Raw genomic sequence first — 18,339 nt, forward strand, 5'->3', positions numbered from 1 at the left:
GTCTTCCATTCCTTTCACGTTCCTCCACTTGAGCACCCCTTGGTCACCACTACACTTCCCATCACCTTCCCTCTGTGTTTTGGTCGAGTACCAAACAATACCTATCCACTTCTCACCAATCGTTTCCTTTTGTTTGTTTTTTACCACTTCAATTTTTCAGACCTTTTTTTGAAATCGGGTATTCTTTTTAGTATTCCCTCTTTCTCATAATCCCATTCACTTAATCACTCCTGATTCTTTCCCACCTCAGCACTTTTCACCATTTTGGTGGTTTTTTGGTGGTTTGGTTTGGAATTTTCTCTCTACTTATCTTTCACTCAATAATCTTTCTTCACTATTTTTTAGACGTTTCAGATTACTTCAATCATCTCCCCTGATCAACTCATATTATTAATTCATCCAGGTATAATACTTACCTTCACATTGATTCCATTAATTTATATTTGTCACTGCCATACCAGTGAAAATATTTTCATATTAATGTTATTTATTTATCCATGTAGAAATCCTTGGAGATTAATATCTGAGATATCACCCCTCAATGCTCTAGCCACCCCTAATGCAACATAGAGTGCCTATGTGATATCCCTCGGCCGCGTTTTGGGCCCCTACAGCTCCCGGAGCAGACTTCTCTGACCTTTTGGATCACTGTCCACATCAATTCCTTATATACTTATCCCCCCTTACATATGATGATTTGGGGTGTACCGGCTCCTGATGAGTGGAATTCATCCACGAAACGCGTCGAGCCTAATATGGATGTACCCCCCATTTTTACCTATTCTATACTTTTTAACGTTGTTCTCCATCAATGACCTAACCTTTCCAGTGCACACCCCAACATTGTTGATATGATCTTGTGTTTAGTATGTTTTCAATTGCTCTTTGTTTGTATCATCATATTTATGCAACTTTGATGTAGCTTGTATATATTTGTATATGTTATCATATCAATCAATAAATCTATGCCTTTTACTAGATGACTGTACCATGTTACTGTGACCACCGACCCCACACACCTCACTCAAAGTCCCGATTTTTTCCCCCCTTTCCCGTCCTACCTCATTATAGTATTGGGTGACGGCTCTTTTAAGATCAAAACCAACATTATGTTACCACATACTTGTTACCACATACTTGTTATTCTTTATATAATCCTATATATTCTATCTAATATGCCGACCCCATAATACCCTAATATTCATTTTATTATTCCCCCCCCCCCCTTTGCTTTCATTGACACATTTATTGTTCAACTGTTCTGATGATGTTTGCTTGCATATTATCTCTCGTCTTTGGACATGAAATATTAACACTTCAGGAGATAACTAGTTTGTATGCAGTTTAACCCAGCTGGTTCTATGTAATGTTTTGAAGCAGAGCATCAAAATAATCTTCTCTGCTTATTAAAAAAGACAACCAGTTAAAGCTTAGAGGTTAGGATTAGGAAATGTAGTATCTTTTCAGGATCCTAAAATGTTGTGCCGCTTAAGCTCTGAGTTAATGGGAGATCAAACCAATTATCTATCTGGTACAAACACATGTCAAAATTAACAAATTCAGCTTTGGAAGGTTTACCCCAATTCATGACCAGGCCATTTTTTGCAATATGGCACTGTTACTTTAACTGACAATTTCATGTGTGACGAGGTACACAAATAAAATTGATGTCCTTTTTTACCACAAATAGAGCTTTCTTCTAGTGGAATTTGATCAGCTCTGCGTTTTTTATTTCTTGCGCTATAAACAAAAAAAGACCGTCAATTTAAAAAAAAATATTTCTCTTTCGTTCATTGATGGACACAGCTCCTGATCATCTTAACAATTGAGTTATACTGCCCCCTACAGGAATAGCAGTTTTTTTTTCTGCCTAGTCAGGAGTAGGGACCTAGTTCCTTGCTGGGATCTCTGGTCCTGGCAATTTTTATTCTTTTTAGATAGAAATTTTTCTCCTGGTTGCTTTCCTGTGAGATCTACATTCAACTGCTGGACTTGACGACGGGCTGGATATACTAGATCCAGTGGTCACCCCATTCTGGCCAAGGAACGCGTGCAGACCTCAACTCCGCGCTAGGTCGACCGCGACATAACCTCCCTGGACGGAGGCTGGCCTGCGAGTTTAATGCCTCATGAGGCTGCATACGACCTGCTCTCGGCCTGAGTCGTAACGTTCCTCCTGGTCGACAGCCCCCCATTTCTATGGGAAGGGGTTCTGTCTACAGTGGTGCTCGCCTGGCTCCTGGTATGGTGAGTGGCTGTCCCCCTCCTCTGCCCCTGGAGGGTTATGGGGTGGACGTGGGCCCCTCCTTGGGACGGTCAGACCCACTGGATCCCCTCCTTCCCCTCAGGCACCCCTCTTAATCTGTCTCCCCACCCTACCCCCCCTCCACTTATGCTGGGGCTGTTTGGGTGGTCTGGTCTGTTGGGGACAGGGCACTATGCTGACGATAGGAGGGAGGGGGGTGCGCCGCCGGCGACCGGACGATCGTGTGGGGGGTTTATACTTGGTGGGGGCTCCTGCCTGGGCCTATCCTTGAGGCCTAGGGATCGTTCCTGGGTCCCTGGGAGCCTTGTGGTGCCACCATTTTGCTGTAGCCTCTGTGCTCAGTTCACGGTGGCCATGGTTGTGTAGTCCGGCAGACATTTTACAGTGGTTTGCCATTGAAAATAGATTTTGGTGGTGGGAGCCCCTCCTCATCCCCATGTGGCTCCCCTAGTCGCTCAGCTCTCTGTTTCGGCAGTGGTTCTTTGGCATGTCTTTTGGCGCAAATGCTGGTCTGCGGATCAGACTTCTAAAAGGGCTTTGACTGGTCTCCTCTTTCAAGGAGATTGCCTGTTTGAAGCTACCCTGGATGATGACATTAAAGGTCTCACAGTGGGAAAGAGTACCTTTTCTTCCGCAGGCTACTAAGGGCAAGGACCCTCATCGTAGACGTGGGCCCTCCTCCTCGGCACACAAGTTATTTTTCGTCCCTTAGGGTTGACTGCCAAGGGCTCAAAGCATTTCAGGGCCTTCTCTGGAGGATCCAAACGAACCAAACAAAGAGTGGGCTTCTCCAGACCCACGGACAAGGCTTCTTCAGCATGAAGGTGCGCCCTCCCCTTTATCGAGGGTGGGGGAACATCTTCGCTGGTTTCCAGACCCATGGACTTCCCTGGTACAAGACAGGTGGGTCCACTAAGTCATTTGGTCTGGCTACAAGATCGAATTTTCACTCTTGTCCCCTGGCAAGGTTTTTTCCTTCAAACTTGCGCCTGTCTCTGGACTGCTTACAGGATCTGTTTGGGGTGGTACAAGACCTGTTCAAGGGGTGATTGTCCCAGTTCCCACTTCGGAACGTTTTCAGGGTTTTTACTCCAACCTGTTTACAGTTCCCAGGAAGGAAGGCCAGGTGCGTCCAATCCTGGACCTTAAAGCGCTGAACTGCTTTGTACGGGTGCAGAAGTTCTGAATGGAGTCCATTCGCACAGTGGTGGCATCCTTGCATCAGGGGTATTTTCTTGCCTCTATCAACATCAAGGATGCTTACCTTCACATTCCAATATGTGCCAGTCACCAGCGCTTCCTCTGCTTTGCTGTGGGAGAGGATCATTATCAGTTTGTTGCATTACTCTTTGCTCTTTGGTCTCGCCACTGCTCCTCGGGTCTTCACAAAAATGTTAGCCCCAGTGCTAGCATTGTTACGCCAACAGGCGATCGCAGTACTGGGCTACTTGGACGACCTCCTTCTGCGAGCAGAGTCTCCTACTGCTCTGGTGGAAAACCTGGAAATCACCATACGAACTCGGAGGGAGTTAAGCTGGATTCTGAATTTTCAGAAGTCTGCTCTGGTTCCATCCACAAAGCTGGTCTATCTGGGTCTGGCTCAGGACTCGGCCTTAGCCAGAGTGCTCTTTCCTCTGGACAAACTCCAGAAATTGCAGGCTGCAATTCGTCTCCTGCTGCCCAGCAAATGGTCATTCCTCCGAACTTGCATGCAGGTTCTGGGCCTCATGGTGTCTACCTTTGAGACGGTTCCGTTTGCACAGTTCCATGCAAGGCCCCTGCAAAGGGAGATTCTGGCCAAAGTGGACAAGACTCCGCAGTTTCTGAACAATCCGATCCGGCTTAGCCGGGAAACTCTGATATGATGGCTTTGTTCTCCGGCGCTTTGGCTGGGCGAATCCCTCCCCCTGTATTACACAGTGGTCACCACGGATGCCAGCCTGTCCGGCTGGGGAGGCGTCCTTGGCAAAAATTCTGCTCCGGGACTTGGAACACTGAAGAGTCCAGACTGTCGATTGATGTCTTGGAACTCTGAGCAATCAAACTGTGCCTGGACCATTGGACGGATCGTCTTCAGAGATTTCCAGTGTGCAGTTAATCAGACAATGCCACGACTGTGACTTACAGTGCATTGCGAAAGTATTCGGCCCCCTTAAACTTTGCGACCTTTTGCCACATTTCAGGCTTCAAACATAAAGATATAAAACTGTAATTTTTTGTGAAGAATCAACAACAAGTGGGACACAATCATGAAGTGGAACGGAATTTGTTGGATATTTCAAACTTTAACAAATAAAAAAACTGAAAAATTGGGCATGCAAAATTATTCAGCCCCTTTACTTTCAGTGCAGCAAACTCTCTCCTGAAGTTCAGTGAGGATCTCTGAATGAGCCAATGTTGACCTAAATGACTAATGATGATAAATAGAATCCACCTGTGTGTAATCAAGTCTCCGTCTAAATGCACCTGCACTGTGATAGTCTCAGAGGTCCGTTTAATGCGCAGAGAGCATCATGAAGAACAAGGAACACACCAGGCAGGTCCGAGATACTGTTGTGGAGAAGTTTAAAGCAGTATTTTTTATACAAAAACATTTCTCAAGCTTTAAACATCCCAAGGAGCACTGTGCAAGCGATAATATTGAAATGGAAGGAGTATCAGGCCACTGCAAATCTACGAAGACCTGGCCGTCCATCTAAACTTTCAGCTCATACAAGGAGAAGACTGATCAAAGATGCAGCCAAGAGGCCCATGATCACTCTGCATGAACTGCAGAGATCTACAGCTGAGGTGGGAGACTCTGTCCATAGGACAACAATTAGTCGTATACTGCACAAATCTGGCCTTTATTGAAGAGTGACAAGAAGAAAGCCATTTCTTAAAGATATCCATAAAAAGTGTAATTTAAAGTTTGCCACAAGCTACCTGGGAGACACACCAAACATGTGGAAGAAGGTGCTCTGGTCAGATGAAACCAAAATCAAACTTTTTGGCAACAATGCAAAACGTTACGTTTGGCGTAAAAGCAACACAGCTCATCCCTGAACACACCATCCCCACTGTCAAACATGGTGGTGGCAGCATCATGGTTTGGGCCTGCTTTTCTTCAGCAGGGACAAGGAAGATGGTTAAAATTAATGGGAAGGTGGATGGAGCCAAATACAGGACCATTCTGGAAGAAAACCTGATGAAGTCTGCAAAAGACCTGAAACTGGGACGGAGATTTGTCTTCCAACAAGACAATGATCCAAAACATAAAGCAAAATCTACAATGGAATGGTTCACCAATAAACGTATCCAGGTGTTTGAATGGCCAAGTCAAAGTTCAGACCTGAATCCAATCGAGAATCTGTGGAAAGAACTGAAAACTGCTGTTCACAAACGCTCTCCATCCAACCTCACTGAGCTTGAGCTGTTTTGCAAGGAGAAATGGGCAAAAATTTCAGTCTCTCAATGTGCAAAACTGATGGAGACCTACCCCAAGCGACTTACAGCTGTAATTGCAGCAAAAGGTGGCCCTACAAAGTATTAACTTAAGGGGGCTGAATAATTTTGCACGCCCAATATTTCAGTTTTTTATTTGTTAAAGTTTGAAATATCCAATAAATTTCGTTCCACTTCATGATTGTGTCCCACTTGTTGATTCTTCACAAAAAATTACAGTTTTTTATCTTTGTTTGAAGCCTGAAATGTGGCAAAAGGTTGAAAAGTTCAAGGGGGCAGAATACTTTCGCAAGTCCTGGCGGCTCTGAAGGTAGCCGGCATTCTAAGGTGGGCAGAACGGTTCGTTCCAGCCCTCTCCGCCGTACACATTCCCGGGGTGGTAAACTGGCAGGCGGATAACCTCAGTCAGCAGGCGGTTGGACGAAGGTGATTGATCCCTTCATCTGGAGGTGTTTCATTAGCCACGTCTCCGGTGGGGCATCTCTGAGGGAAATTTGTTGGCGTCTTGGCTCAACAGAAAGGTGCAGAGGTTTGTGGCTCGGTCACGGGATCCTCTGGCGGACGCCAAAGACCCGCTGGTGGTCCCGTGGGGTTAGGATCATCTGATTTTACGCCTTCCCTCCTCTCAAGCTTCTGCCAAGACTTCTATGCAGGATCGAGGCAGAAGGGATTCTGGTCATCTTAGTGGCCCCCGGACTGAACTCGCCGGGCTTGGTACGCCCATCTGGTGCGGATGGTCGCCGACATTCTTTGTAAGCTTCCTCTCAAGGAGGATCTGCTGTTCCAAGGACCAATCTTTCATCCTGCTTTACAGTCGCTGGCTTTGACAGCTTGGCTGTTGAACGCCAGGTGCTGATGGATAGAGGCTTGTCTGTGTCTGTGTTTCCAACGCTGTTAAAAGCTAGGAAATCTACTTCTAGCAAGATCTACTATCATATGTGGAAGTTGTACATTGCATGGTGGGATTCTCTTCGGGTTCATCCTCTTTCTCGTGGCTTGGATCTTCACCTTCCTTTAACGGGGGGTTAAACAGAAAATGGCCTTGAGTACTATCATACTTTTCTTCAGGGATTTAGGCACTTTGCCCATCCATTGCATCTCCGTTTGCTGCCTTGGGACCTCAATTTGGTGCTCTCAGTCCTCAGAAGCCTCCTTTTGAGAATTTTTAGGAGAATCCCGTGCTTACACTATCCCAGAAGGTGGCCTTCTTGGTGGCTATTACCTCTGTGCGCAGGGTGTCGGAAATGGGGGGCGTTATCACAGGGCTTAAAATTTAAAGTCCTGAGCTACTAGTCAGGCCTTAAGGGTTACTCGCCACCAGTTGCCCCACCCAACCCCTACCATGCCCCGCCCCTAATCCCGCCCCTAAACACGCCCTCATAAATTATCTCAAAATTCCACTGTTAAATGTTTTTGAATTAATGCAGAAGTTAAAAAAATAAATATTAATAACAACGTTTTCAGTGCAGCCTCATCAGTGCCCATCAAGGGTCTGGAGGGTGGGGGGCTGAAGAGCACTGGGGGGGGCTAAAGGGGGGGCTGAAGAGCACTAAGGGGCTGGAGGGGGGCTGAAGAGCGCTGGGGGGGCTGAGAGCACTAAAGGGCTGGAGGAGTGGGCTGAAGAGCACTGGGGGGGCTGAGAGCACTAAGGGGCTGAAGAGCACTGGGGGGGAGCTGGAGGGGTGGACTGAAGATCACTGGGGGGACTGAAGATCACTGGGGGGACTGGAGGGGTGGACTGAAGAGCACTGGGGGGGCTGGAGGGGTGGGCTGAAGAGCACTGGGGGGGCTGGAGGGGTGGGCTGAAGAGCAATGGGGGGGGGCTGGAGGGGTGGGCTGAAGAGCAATGGGGGGGCTGGAGGGGTGGACTGAAGAGCACTAAGGGGCTGGAGGGGTGGGCTGAAGAGCACTGGAGGGGTGGACTGAAGAGCGCTAAGGGGCTGGAGGGGTGGGCTGAAGAGCACTGGGGGGGGGGCTGGAGGGGGTGGACTGAAGAGCACTGGGGGGGGCTGGAGGGGGTGGACTGAAGAGCACTGGGGGGGCTGGAGGGGGTGGACTGAAGAGCACTGGGGGGGCTGGAGGGGTGGACTGAAGAGCACTGGGGGGGCTGGAGGGGTGGGCTGAAGAGCACTGGGGGGGCTGGAGGGGTGGGCTGAAGAGCACTAAGGGGCTGGAGGGGTGGGCTGAAGAGCAATGGGGGGGCTGGAGGGGTGGGCTGAAGAGCACTAAGGGGCTGGAGGGGTGGGCTGAAGAGCACTGGGGGGGCTGGAGGGGTGGGCTGAAGAGCACTAAGGGGCTGGAGGGGTGGACTGAAGAGCACTAAGGGGCTGGAGGGGTGGGCTGAAGAGCAATGGGGGGGGCTGGAGGGGTGGACTGAAGAGCACTAAGGGGCTGGAGGGGTGGGCTGAAGAGCACTGGGGGGGCTGGAGGGGTGGGCTGAAGAGCACTAAGGGGCTGGAGGGGTGGGCTGAAGAGCAATGGGGGGGCTGGAGGGGTGGGCTGAAGAGCACTAAGGGGCTGGAGGGGTGGGCTGAAGAGAAATGGGGGGGCTGGAGGGGTGGACTGAAGAGCACTAAGGGGTCTAGAGGGGTGGGCTGAAGAGCACTGGGGGGGCTGGAGGGGTGGGCTGAAGAGCACTAAGGGGCTGGAGGGGTGGGCTGAAGAGCAATGGGGGGGCTGGAGGGGTGGACTGAAGAGCACTAAGGGGCTGGAGGGGTGGGCTGAAGAGCACTGGGGGGGCTGGAGGGGTGGGCTGAAGAGCACTAAGGGGCTGGAGGGGTGGGCTGAAGAGAAATGGGGGGGCTGGAGGGGTGGACTGAAGAGCACTAAGGGGCTGGATGGGGTGGGCTGAAGAGCACTGGGGGGGCTGGAGGGGTGGGCCGAACAGCACTAAGGGGCTGGAGGGGTGGGCCGAAGAGAACTGGGGGGGCTGGAGGGGTGGACTGAAGAGCACTGGGGGGGCTGGAGGGGTGGGCTGAAGAGCTCTAAGGGGCTGGAGGGGTGGGCTGAAGAGCACTGGGGCGGGGCTGGAGGGGTGGACTGAAGAGCACTGGGGGGGGCTGGAGGGGTGGACTGAAGAGCACTGGGGGGGCTGGAGGGGTGGGCTGAAGAGCACTGGGGGGGCTGGAGGGGGGGCTGTACAGCACTGGGAGGGCTGAAGAGGGAGGGGCTGTACAGCACTGGGGGGCCAGCAAAAGAAAAAAAGAAGTTGGATAGGAGGAGCGGTGGGGTGGCTGCATATAGAGGAATTGATCTTTGCATATTCCTCCTGCAGCTGCTCAATGCCTGCAGAGAGGAGAATCGGGCATCCAGCTGGAAAGATCAATTCCTCTACATGCAGCCGCCCCACCGCTCCTCCTATCCAGTCACACAGGGAGGCTGCTAAATCCTTGGACACTCACCTGCTTCCAGCACCCGTGAGCAGCGCAGCACAGACCGAGGGAGTAGCTGCCTTCACAGGAGATGATCGGCGCGAGTACCGGTGTAGCTCTGGGAGATCGATTTTCACGCCGGCTTGACACCCCCCATCGGTATGCGGCCGGATAATGTCAGAGCGGCGGATCATCCCGCTGTAATAGCTTCAATTGTAATTGCCGGGCGCTCGGTGACATACACAGTCCCGCCTCCTAACCCGACTCCTTTGATAGACGTCACACGTCCTGGTTGGCCAGGTGTTCTGTCTATCAAAGAAGCCGGGCTAGGAGGCGGGACTGTGTGTGTCAGCGAACGCCCCGCAATTACAATTGAAGCTGTTACAGCGGGATGATCCGCCGCTCTGACATTATCTGGCTTTCCTCTCCTCTCTTCCCCAGAGCTCGCCCAACATAATTTTCCACTCGCAAAATGCGACCAGGCGAGTGGAAAATTTGAGGGCTGCGTTATCAAGTCGTTCACTTTACCTGGTGATTCATAGAGATAAGGTGGTTCTTCTTCCCTGTCTGCCATTCCTTTCAAAGGTTGTCTCTGATTTTCATTTGAATGAAGACATTGTGTTGCTTTCCCTGTGTCCCAGGCAAAAGCATCCAAAGGAAATTGCCTTGCGTGCCTTGGATGTGGTCCGGGCAATTAAGGGTGTACCTGGCTGCTAAGGCGTCTTTTAAGAAGTCAGGCTCCCTACTCACAATTTGTGCTTACGGATGGGCCTCAGAAAGGGTTGTCCACTTCCTCTGCGACCATTTCCAGATGGATCAGACAGATGGGGATCCAGGCCTATTCCATCAGGGTTCAGGTTCCTCCTTTCCCTGTCAAGGTGCACTCTACTCAAGCGCTCAGTGCCTCCTGGGCCTTCCGTCTTCAGGCGTCAGTGACGCAGGTGTGCAAGGAGGCCAACTGGTCGTCGGTGTACACTTTCACAAAGTTGTATAAAGTAGATGTATTGGCATCTGCGGATTCTTCCTTTGGCCGCAAGGTTTTGCAGGCTGCAGTTTAGAGCAGTGTTACTCAACTCCGGTCCTCAGGGCACACTAACAGGCCAGATTTTAAGTATTACCTTGGGGAGATGCAGACTAAAATACTGCAATCACTGAGCAGCAAATGATATCAGCTGTGATGTATTTCAAGTTGCAAACCTGGCCTGTTAGTGTGCCCTGAGGACTGGAGTTGAGAAACACTGGTTTAGGGGACCTAAGGTGTATTGTTTTTGTGAGCACATGGTTTGTGAGCACAAAAACCATTTATCATTTTCCATCCACTTCACGATTATGTGCCTAACACAATCTCATAAAACCCCAATAAAATACATTTACGTTTTTGGTTGTAAATGTGGAACATTTCAAGGGGTATTCATAGTACTTTCAAGGCACTGTATATTGTAGCAACAGTTATATTTATGGTTTATACAGTATACAGCCTCTCATCTCACAAACCATTGGTATTCTTATGAACCACATTGACAAAATCGGTCTGAAGACTTGGTTAATGATGCATTGTAGATTATTCTCTATAAACAAATTGAAATGCTGATATCACTATATTCTAGTGCATCAATAGGCTATATTCACCAGTGTATCATTGCTGCCTACAAAACAACTAATTCCCTGTATATTTGAAACAGTTTACTGGGCTACCAAGTATAAAGTGCACGTAGCTTTCCAGGAAAGTGTGGAATGATATTAGACAGTTGAGTTGCTGAAATTGTGAATTGCCCAAGTATGCATGTTTATAATATTTGAGATTGTCCCTGAAATAGGAAAATGCTGCTGGACATCTCAAAGGATGACATGTCAAAGGAAATCACAATCTGAAAATTTGCCACAAGGCCAATCTCTCTTTCTTTCAAGGTCCGATGTCTGGTACTCACAGACACGATGGTCTTTCTACCATGTAAAGTCTTGGGGGTTTTCTGCAATAAATGTAGAAGACCAGCATAACTTTTCATTGTTGCATGTTATTCATAAATGACTGGGCCCATTCTTGGGCAAGTCCAATGAAGGATCTGGAATGGTTTTAAAGCCTTTTACTGTCGATATATCTCTCAATACAGTTAGAATATCCTAATTTTCTTATTTTTATAAAATTGTAATTTGTACTGTTTATACACACAAGCGGTGTCTCCGTTACATGTCAAGTTAACTGGGACATCTGTGTAACAAAGCCCTAAGGTCACAAATTGAATTTAAACTCTAAAGAAGTAATACAATAGTTGCACTGTATTCATAGTGTAACATACTTAGTTATGTCATTGTGTGGAACTTAGTGTATGATATACAATTTGTCACATCTATTCCCTGTGTTTAGTACAAGAGCTTAATAAATCATCCTTTTAGATTTTGTCTATTTTATGATGATTAGGTCTAAATGCAGTTTCTCTTTCAGCTTTTCTGCTGGAAAGAAGGAAGCCCAGATCTCTCCGCTTACTATTAGATCTGCTGCTTTTCAGCAGTCCTCTTCAGACAATTCTGCAAGTGCTTCTGATGAGGGAAGGCAACTAAAGAACATGCCTTCTTACAGACCAGCCACTGGAACATTTGTCCCCCCTTTTAAAATGGCAGTTCATCCTTCATCTGAGGAAGGGACAAGTGACCAAGATGACCTAGAACAAAATAATAGTGAGGGTAAGTTGTAACATGAAAAATGTTCAGAGTTTGGATAATCTAAGCATATTTTGTTTGTTGTGGATTCGTTCTTTATGATAAATAGCGGGTAAATAAAATATTTGTGTGTGGTTTGTAATCAAATGTAGTTTTTTTTTTTTATCATTTGTCTTTTGTTTTGGATAGAGTGGGAAATAGATTCTATCAGATCTTTATTAGTGCTATATCCCCTTTGGGGAGGGTTTTCTATACAACTTTCCATAATTTAAAAAATAACAGAATAAGAACTAGGGGGGAAATATCTCTTCAACAGAGATGCAGCCAGCAATAACACTACATTTCTTTCATGTCCATTGAGGGAAACGGAGCCTTAAATGTTCAGCTTATCCTGCCTCCTCCACGAGTATTGGACACTGGCAATCAAACTGTAGGCCGGATAAGGGGAACACTCCCACTATCAGCAGTTTCTGACTAATGTCCTAGGAGGGTGGGCATCTTTTCTAAAGCTCTGCTGTATATTTTTTTTTCTTTTCAATTTTTTTTTTGTTTTCCTCCAATCGAGACTTTTTTCTACATCACTTGTGTAGCTTTGCCGCTTTAATTATAGCTTTCTGGCACAATTGACCTCAGCCTGATTTTTGAGTACTGCATCCAGACCCTGCTGGACTGCACATGTGGGGATAGCTTAAAAGTTGTCTTCAGGCACTGGGCTTCATATAGGGTGCTTTCCAGACTCTGTTCTGATAAAAGTGAGCTTTTTCACATCTAGAGCAATTGACATTGCTAAAGTGTTTGCTCTTTCTTTGAAGATTTCCCTGGTAGGTAGGCCGATTAGGGCTGAGCACTTAAAGCTACCTCAGTTGCTTAAGTTGCTGAGCATTTGTTTCCCCCTTTCCTGCAGATTTTGCAGAGGAAGATGTGAACACTGTAAAACCGCTAAATGTTGCTTGTGCTCTTTACCACCATAGAGTGTGAGGAAGCATCTCCACGCTGCTGTTCTGCTTGAAAAAACCCACATTGAACTTTAATCTTCAGTACAGTCCTGCTTCCCGAGCATCAGCTTATTACTTTTATCTGTGCTGTTTCCAGTCTTTGGACATGCCGCTTTCCAAAGTAGGGGGATATTTGCAAAACTTTGTGCACTCTTAGACAGTTTCAGGTGCTGCAGGGGGGTCATTGGTGGGAGGTGGTCTTCTAGGTCTATAGACTGGAGCTGCATTCTTCTTGGTTTCTTATTTCCACTCAAAGTATCGTTGCCAACCGGTTTACAAGCCAAAAACGTGTTTTGCTCCATTTTGTATTTCAGAATTCTGAATGTCTTCATACGAGTCCTTGTTTCTCTGGATGTCAGAGACGCTTACTTGCATGTGTCCATATTTCTAGTGCATCATTAATTCCAATGCTTTGATGTGGGTTCACTGCACTACCAGTTTGTTGCCCTACCCTTTTACTTCTAGTCTGCATCTCAGGTTTTCACCAAGTTCTCCTGTGGAGAAAACATTTGCCACAGTCTGTTTGGTAGTTTCAATGTTAAGTGGTTCAGAAATAAAGTTTTAGCTTTCCAGTTAAAGAGCTGTCTGACTCTCCTGAAAGATCTTGGTTTTATGGCAGCCCCTTAGAGAAAGTTCAGTTTGCGCAGTTTCACTCCAGACTCCTACATCACAGCATTCTGTTGTGGGAGAAATCGATCTGGTCCCTGAATTTGTGTATCACCAAGGACCAGGTTGTCCCTAGCCTTGTCAGCTCAGGAATCCAGAGTTTGGAAAGTCGTTCCCACCTTTTGGAAGAACTTGGTGACGGACGTCAGGCTTGAAAGGAGTCCTGGGCACCCTGAGGGTTCAGAGGACTTGCTAAATGGAGGAGTCTCATGTTCTGATTAACATCCTGTAACTTTGAGCAATTTGGCAGTCTCTGCAGCTCTGAACCATCTTAATAGAGGATCATCTAATCCAGATTCACAGCGCTGGTGAACATCAATCATCACTCTTGCCAAGGCCAGAAAAATAGATTAGATCCTGTCCTGGACAAAGCCTCATGTTCCAAACGTTGTCAACTGTGTGCATTCCAGGTCTAGACCATTGGCAGGCAGACTTTTTTTGCCGTTGGTGCCTGGTTCCAGTGGAGTGGTCCCTACACGTGGAGGTGTTCAAGGACCTCTGTCACAGGTGGGGAGGCTGTATGTGGATATCCTGGCCTCTAAGTTGAGCAACAAACAGGACAGGTTTATCTCCATACAGGGATTTTCTCGCGGAAGCAGTGGATACTCTTTTGGCTCTCTGGAATAAGTACTCCCTTTACAGGGATAGATAGGGACAGATGGGGAGTATTCCAGTGATCCTCATTGTTCTGGATTGGCCCAGGGGAATGTGGAACACACCAACATTTTAAGACTCCTGGTAGGGCTGGGCGATAAATCGATTTAATCGATTTATCGATTTTTTGGTTTGAAACGTTTTTTTTTTTTTATAAACTCAAGTTTTTTTGTACAATACTAGCCACCGAACTCCCCACCGCCGCGCCTGGATGTGACGTCAGCTGCGGGGCGGGCGGGCGGTGCATCTGTACAGGCCGGGGGTGCAGCGTGATACCGCGCGCCGCAGCTGACGTCACATCCAGGCCGGGGAGACTGTACCTATCACAGCGGTACAGCCCCCCTAAGGCCGTGACCAATCTACAGCGTCGGCCGCCCCCCCCCAGGCCGTGAACCATCTACAGCGTCGGCCGCCCCGCCCCCTCTACTGCATCAGTGGTCCCCAGCCGCCCCCTCTAGTATTACATGTAATATTGTGACCCCATTGATGACACAGGAGGACTGAAGCCAAGGCCCATGTACATTGACAACAATTCTTCTTGTTAAATTACAAATAAAAAGTCCACCGACCATGACAATTCTGACTTTGGAGGCATTTCACTTTAACAGTCAGTCAGACAAGTGTGTCCTCTTTGGTGATGTACAGAGGTGTCAGGGGCAGTACACGAGGTTGTGTTCAATCTGCAGATCACACAATCTCTGACCAGGTCTATGGGTCATGTGATTCTCTGCCAATCAGATAAATCCTGATACACATCAGATTAAAACAATAAATCATTAAATGTATTACAGCGCGCCGCAGCCCCGGCCTGTACAGACGCACCACCCGCCCCGCAGCTGACGTCGCATCCAGGCCGGGGAGACTGTACCTATCACAGCGCGCCGCAGCCCCGGCCTGTACAGACGCACCGCCCGCCCCGCAGCTGACGTCACATCCAGGCGCGGCGGAGGGGAGTTCGGTGGCTAGTATTGTACAAAAAACTCGAATTTAAAAAAAATAAAAAAACGTTTCAAACCAAACGTTACTGGGGACTGGAGTTCTGTTCCTGTGGACTAGGAGCTGGCTGGACTGGAGCCCAGGGCAGGCCCAGGGTGTGTGTAGTTACGCAGGGGCTGGCTGCACAAGGCAGAAAAAACTCAAAATTTTTGAAAAAAAAAAAAAAGTTACTTTCAAACAAGTCAAACTAAAAAAGGTGGCCGGTTACTGTGGACTCGTTCTCTGGACTGTCACTGTACCTATCACAGCGCAGCCCCTGTACAGACGCACCGCCCGCAGCTGACGTCACAACATCCAGGCGCGGCGGTGGTCCATCAGAGTCAGACACACATATACAGCGCTTCTCCTTCTCCTCAGTCCTCCCTCCAGACTCTGCAGTCATTTTTTAAGTGCATTGGAAAAAAAATCGAAAATCGAATCGAAACTCAAATTTTTCTTTAAAAATCGAAGATTTTTTTTTTTTAGGCAAAATCGCCCAGCCCTAACTCCTGGTAAACAATCTATAGATTATCCTGATTCATCAAGATCTTCTGTCCCAAGGACTAATTTTCCATCCTGCTCCAGGGTCGCTGGCTTTAACAGCATGGCCATTGAAGCCCAGGTTCTGAGGGACAGAAACATCTCAGTCTTTACTTTCTACTACACAAAAAGCTAGGAACAATACTTCTCTAAGGTCTGTCATCTGACTTGAAAGGCATGATTTACTTGGTGTGAGTATCAGGGCTTTCAGCTGGGGAGTTTGTGTGGAAAAAATGCCCTCCTTCCCACAGCTAGGTCTAAACCAGTGTTTGACTTTCATGGTTCAGGTTTCTGCCCTTTCTGTTTAGTTTTAGAGACTGTTGGCTCCTCACTCTTTTATTAAAACCTTTGTACAGGGGTCTTCCAAGTAGCTCCCCCATCCATTCCCCTGTGAGGCTGTGGGATATGAATCTGGCACTTTGGAAACTGCTGTTGAATCCCATTAGATATTACATTTTTTAAATCTCACCTACAAGTTGGTGTTTCTTGTAGCCATCAACAGTGGGTTGAAGGAAAAAAAAAAACTGATTCTCGAATCACTCGAATTTTGTGTTATGACAGCGATTAACTCCCCTCGCCGTCAGCTACAGCCGACGCAACTGATCGTTCGGAAAAACCTGACAGGCTGGGTTTATAGAAGTCGTTCGGGTAGACTGGCTAATGTTCAAGCAGTCTGCCCATACTTGGATCGAAATTCTGCCTGTGCCTGCTGAACTGGCCAAATTTTGATCCATGTTTGACTGCCATCGTCAATCTGTCCCAAGGACTGTCCTCATTAACGTACAATGCAGAAGGGCAGTTTTTAACCCTTTAAGGCAATCCATGTTCAAATTTAGTTATAATTGATTATTAGGATTTAAAAAGGTATGCTGCAATTTTAAAATATTCTTCTCTTTCGTTCATTAATGGACACAGCTCCTGAATCTTTTTAACCATTGGGTTATGCAGCCCCATACAGGAGTAGGACACTAGGCAGGAAAAAGCTTTACCATGCCTATGGTGCATTCCCAGGGGATATAATTCCACACTCTGCTATAGGCATTCAGTTTTTTTCTGCCTAGTCAGAAGTAAGGACCTAGTTTCTCGTTGCAATCTCTGGTCCTAGTATTTTTTCCTTTTTTAAATTGAATTTTTTCCTCTAATTATTATTTTCTGTTCCTGTGAAAACTACAATCAACTGTAAGCCTCAGCTCGGCGCTAGGTCCCCTTTATGGGTGCCATTTTCTTTTTTTTTTTATATTTATTATTTTATTTTAATTTCAAGGAGAGTTATTACAAAACATAACATCTTACACAAGATAAGGTTAACAAAATATAGAGTCATTATCTATTTCAACTTTTTCTGAGGTCTGTTACGATCCTCTCTCAACTCATATACAGTCCTTTAACTGATATTTAACCGGTGCAAGGTATTGTCAAGATAGCAAGTCTCCTTCTCTAATTCTACTCGTACAAACCTTACCTCTTCTTCCTTTCACTGGATTTTAAATCAAAATGACCCTCAGTTATTGGATTTAATCTTTATTCCCCCTCATCTTCCTAGTCATATGTTCCCTTCCCTCTCCTCTCTATCTCCTCGACCATCCCTCCCAACATTCATACCTCCTACTCATTCACTTCCATACACACACCCCCACATCTCGCATCTCATAACAACAGACAAAACAGAAAAAAGAAGCAAAAGAAATAATAAAAAAAAAAAGGAACCCCAAAGATCCCCCCTCCTCCTCTCCCCCCTCCCCTTCCCTCTCCACTCCTCTCAAGCTAATTAGAGATTCCCTACTCATAGAACTTCAATAATCTGAGATGATGGACTTAACAGTTGCCTCCCTTCCTCCGAAGCTGCAAATATATTCCAATTTCTCCATATCAATTTATATTGTTCCTGTTTGTGTTGTGAAGAGAGCACTAAATCTTCCATTTTATTAATATGTTCTAGTTTCCTTGCCCAGTCCCGTGCCGAAGGGGCTTGTCTCTTTCTCCAGTATTGGGGTATGCAAGCTCTCGCAGCATTCAACATGTGCGGCAGTACTGATTTTTCATATTTCCTTACTGATAGTTCTGATATCTGTAATAAACAGAAAGCCGCGTCTCCCTCAATTTTATAGTCTGTTACTTTTTTAACTATATTTCCGATCTCTGACCAGTATTTTTTTATTTTCGGGCAGGTCCACAAAATGTGGAATAGTGTGCCTTCTCCTTCTTCGCATCTCCAGCATCTATCTGATTCCTGCGCATACCACCTATGCAGCTTATCTGGTGTATTGTACCACCTAGTTAAGATCTTGTAATTTATTTCTTGAATTTTGGTACATTTTGTTGGTCTAAATATTGCCCTAAATATCCTTTGTTTCTGTATTTCCGTTATGTTTATATTTAGTTCTTGTTTCCATCTTTCCAGCCATTTAAATCTTGGCTGGCTTAATGGTGTGATTAATATTTTGTATAAGCTAGAGAGTGGCCGTTCTACGCCCCCTGTTTTCTCATATAACTTTTCAAAGTGTGTCAGTGGCTTCTTAAATTTTCCAGGATCGGGTAACGACTCCAGAAAATGCCGTAGATGTAGCGCCTCCCACAGACAAAGACCGTACGGTCCCTCCTCTTCTGTTAACCTAGCGATTGTAGGCCACATCTGTTGATTCGCAAAAGATCTAATGCTTTCTTGCCCTGTTTCCCTTAAAGAGGTTGTAAACTCGTTTGATTTTTTTTTTTTTTTTTTTAAACCCTGCAAAAGAAAGACATAATGAGCTAGTATGCATCGCATATTAGC

At 46.7% G+C, this 18,339-nt stretch overlaps 1 protein-coding gene across 1 annotated transcript in view; it reads left to right on the forward strand.

Moving 5' to 3' along the window:
- Positions 1 to 18,339, forward strand: part of BRCA2 (BRCA2 DNA repair associated) — a 285,207-nt gene that overhangs the window by 144,356 nt on the left and 122,512 nt on the right. Inside the window, exon 13 of the mRNA XM_082245286.1 lies at positions 11,573 to 11,763. Coding sequence (XP_082101412.1) covers positions 11,573 to 11,763 — 191 coding nt within the window. The remainder of the gene's footprint in view (positions 1 to 11,572; positions 11,764 to 18,339) is intronic.

Source organism: Pelophylax lessonae (genome assembly GCF_965119305.1).
Source record: "Pelophylax lessonae genome assembly, chromosome: 2".
Classification (NCBI taxonomy): Eukaryota; Metazoa; Chordata; class Amphibia; order Anura; family Ranidae; genus Pelophylax; species Pelophylax lessonae.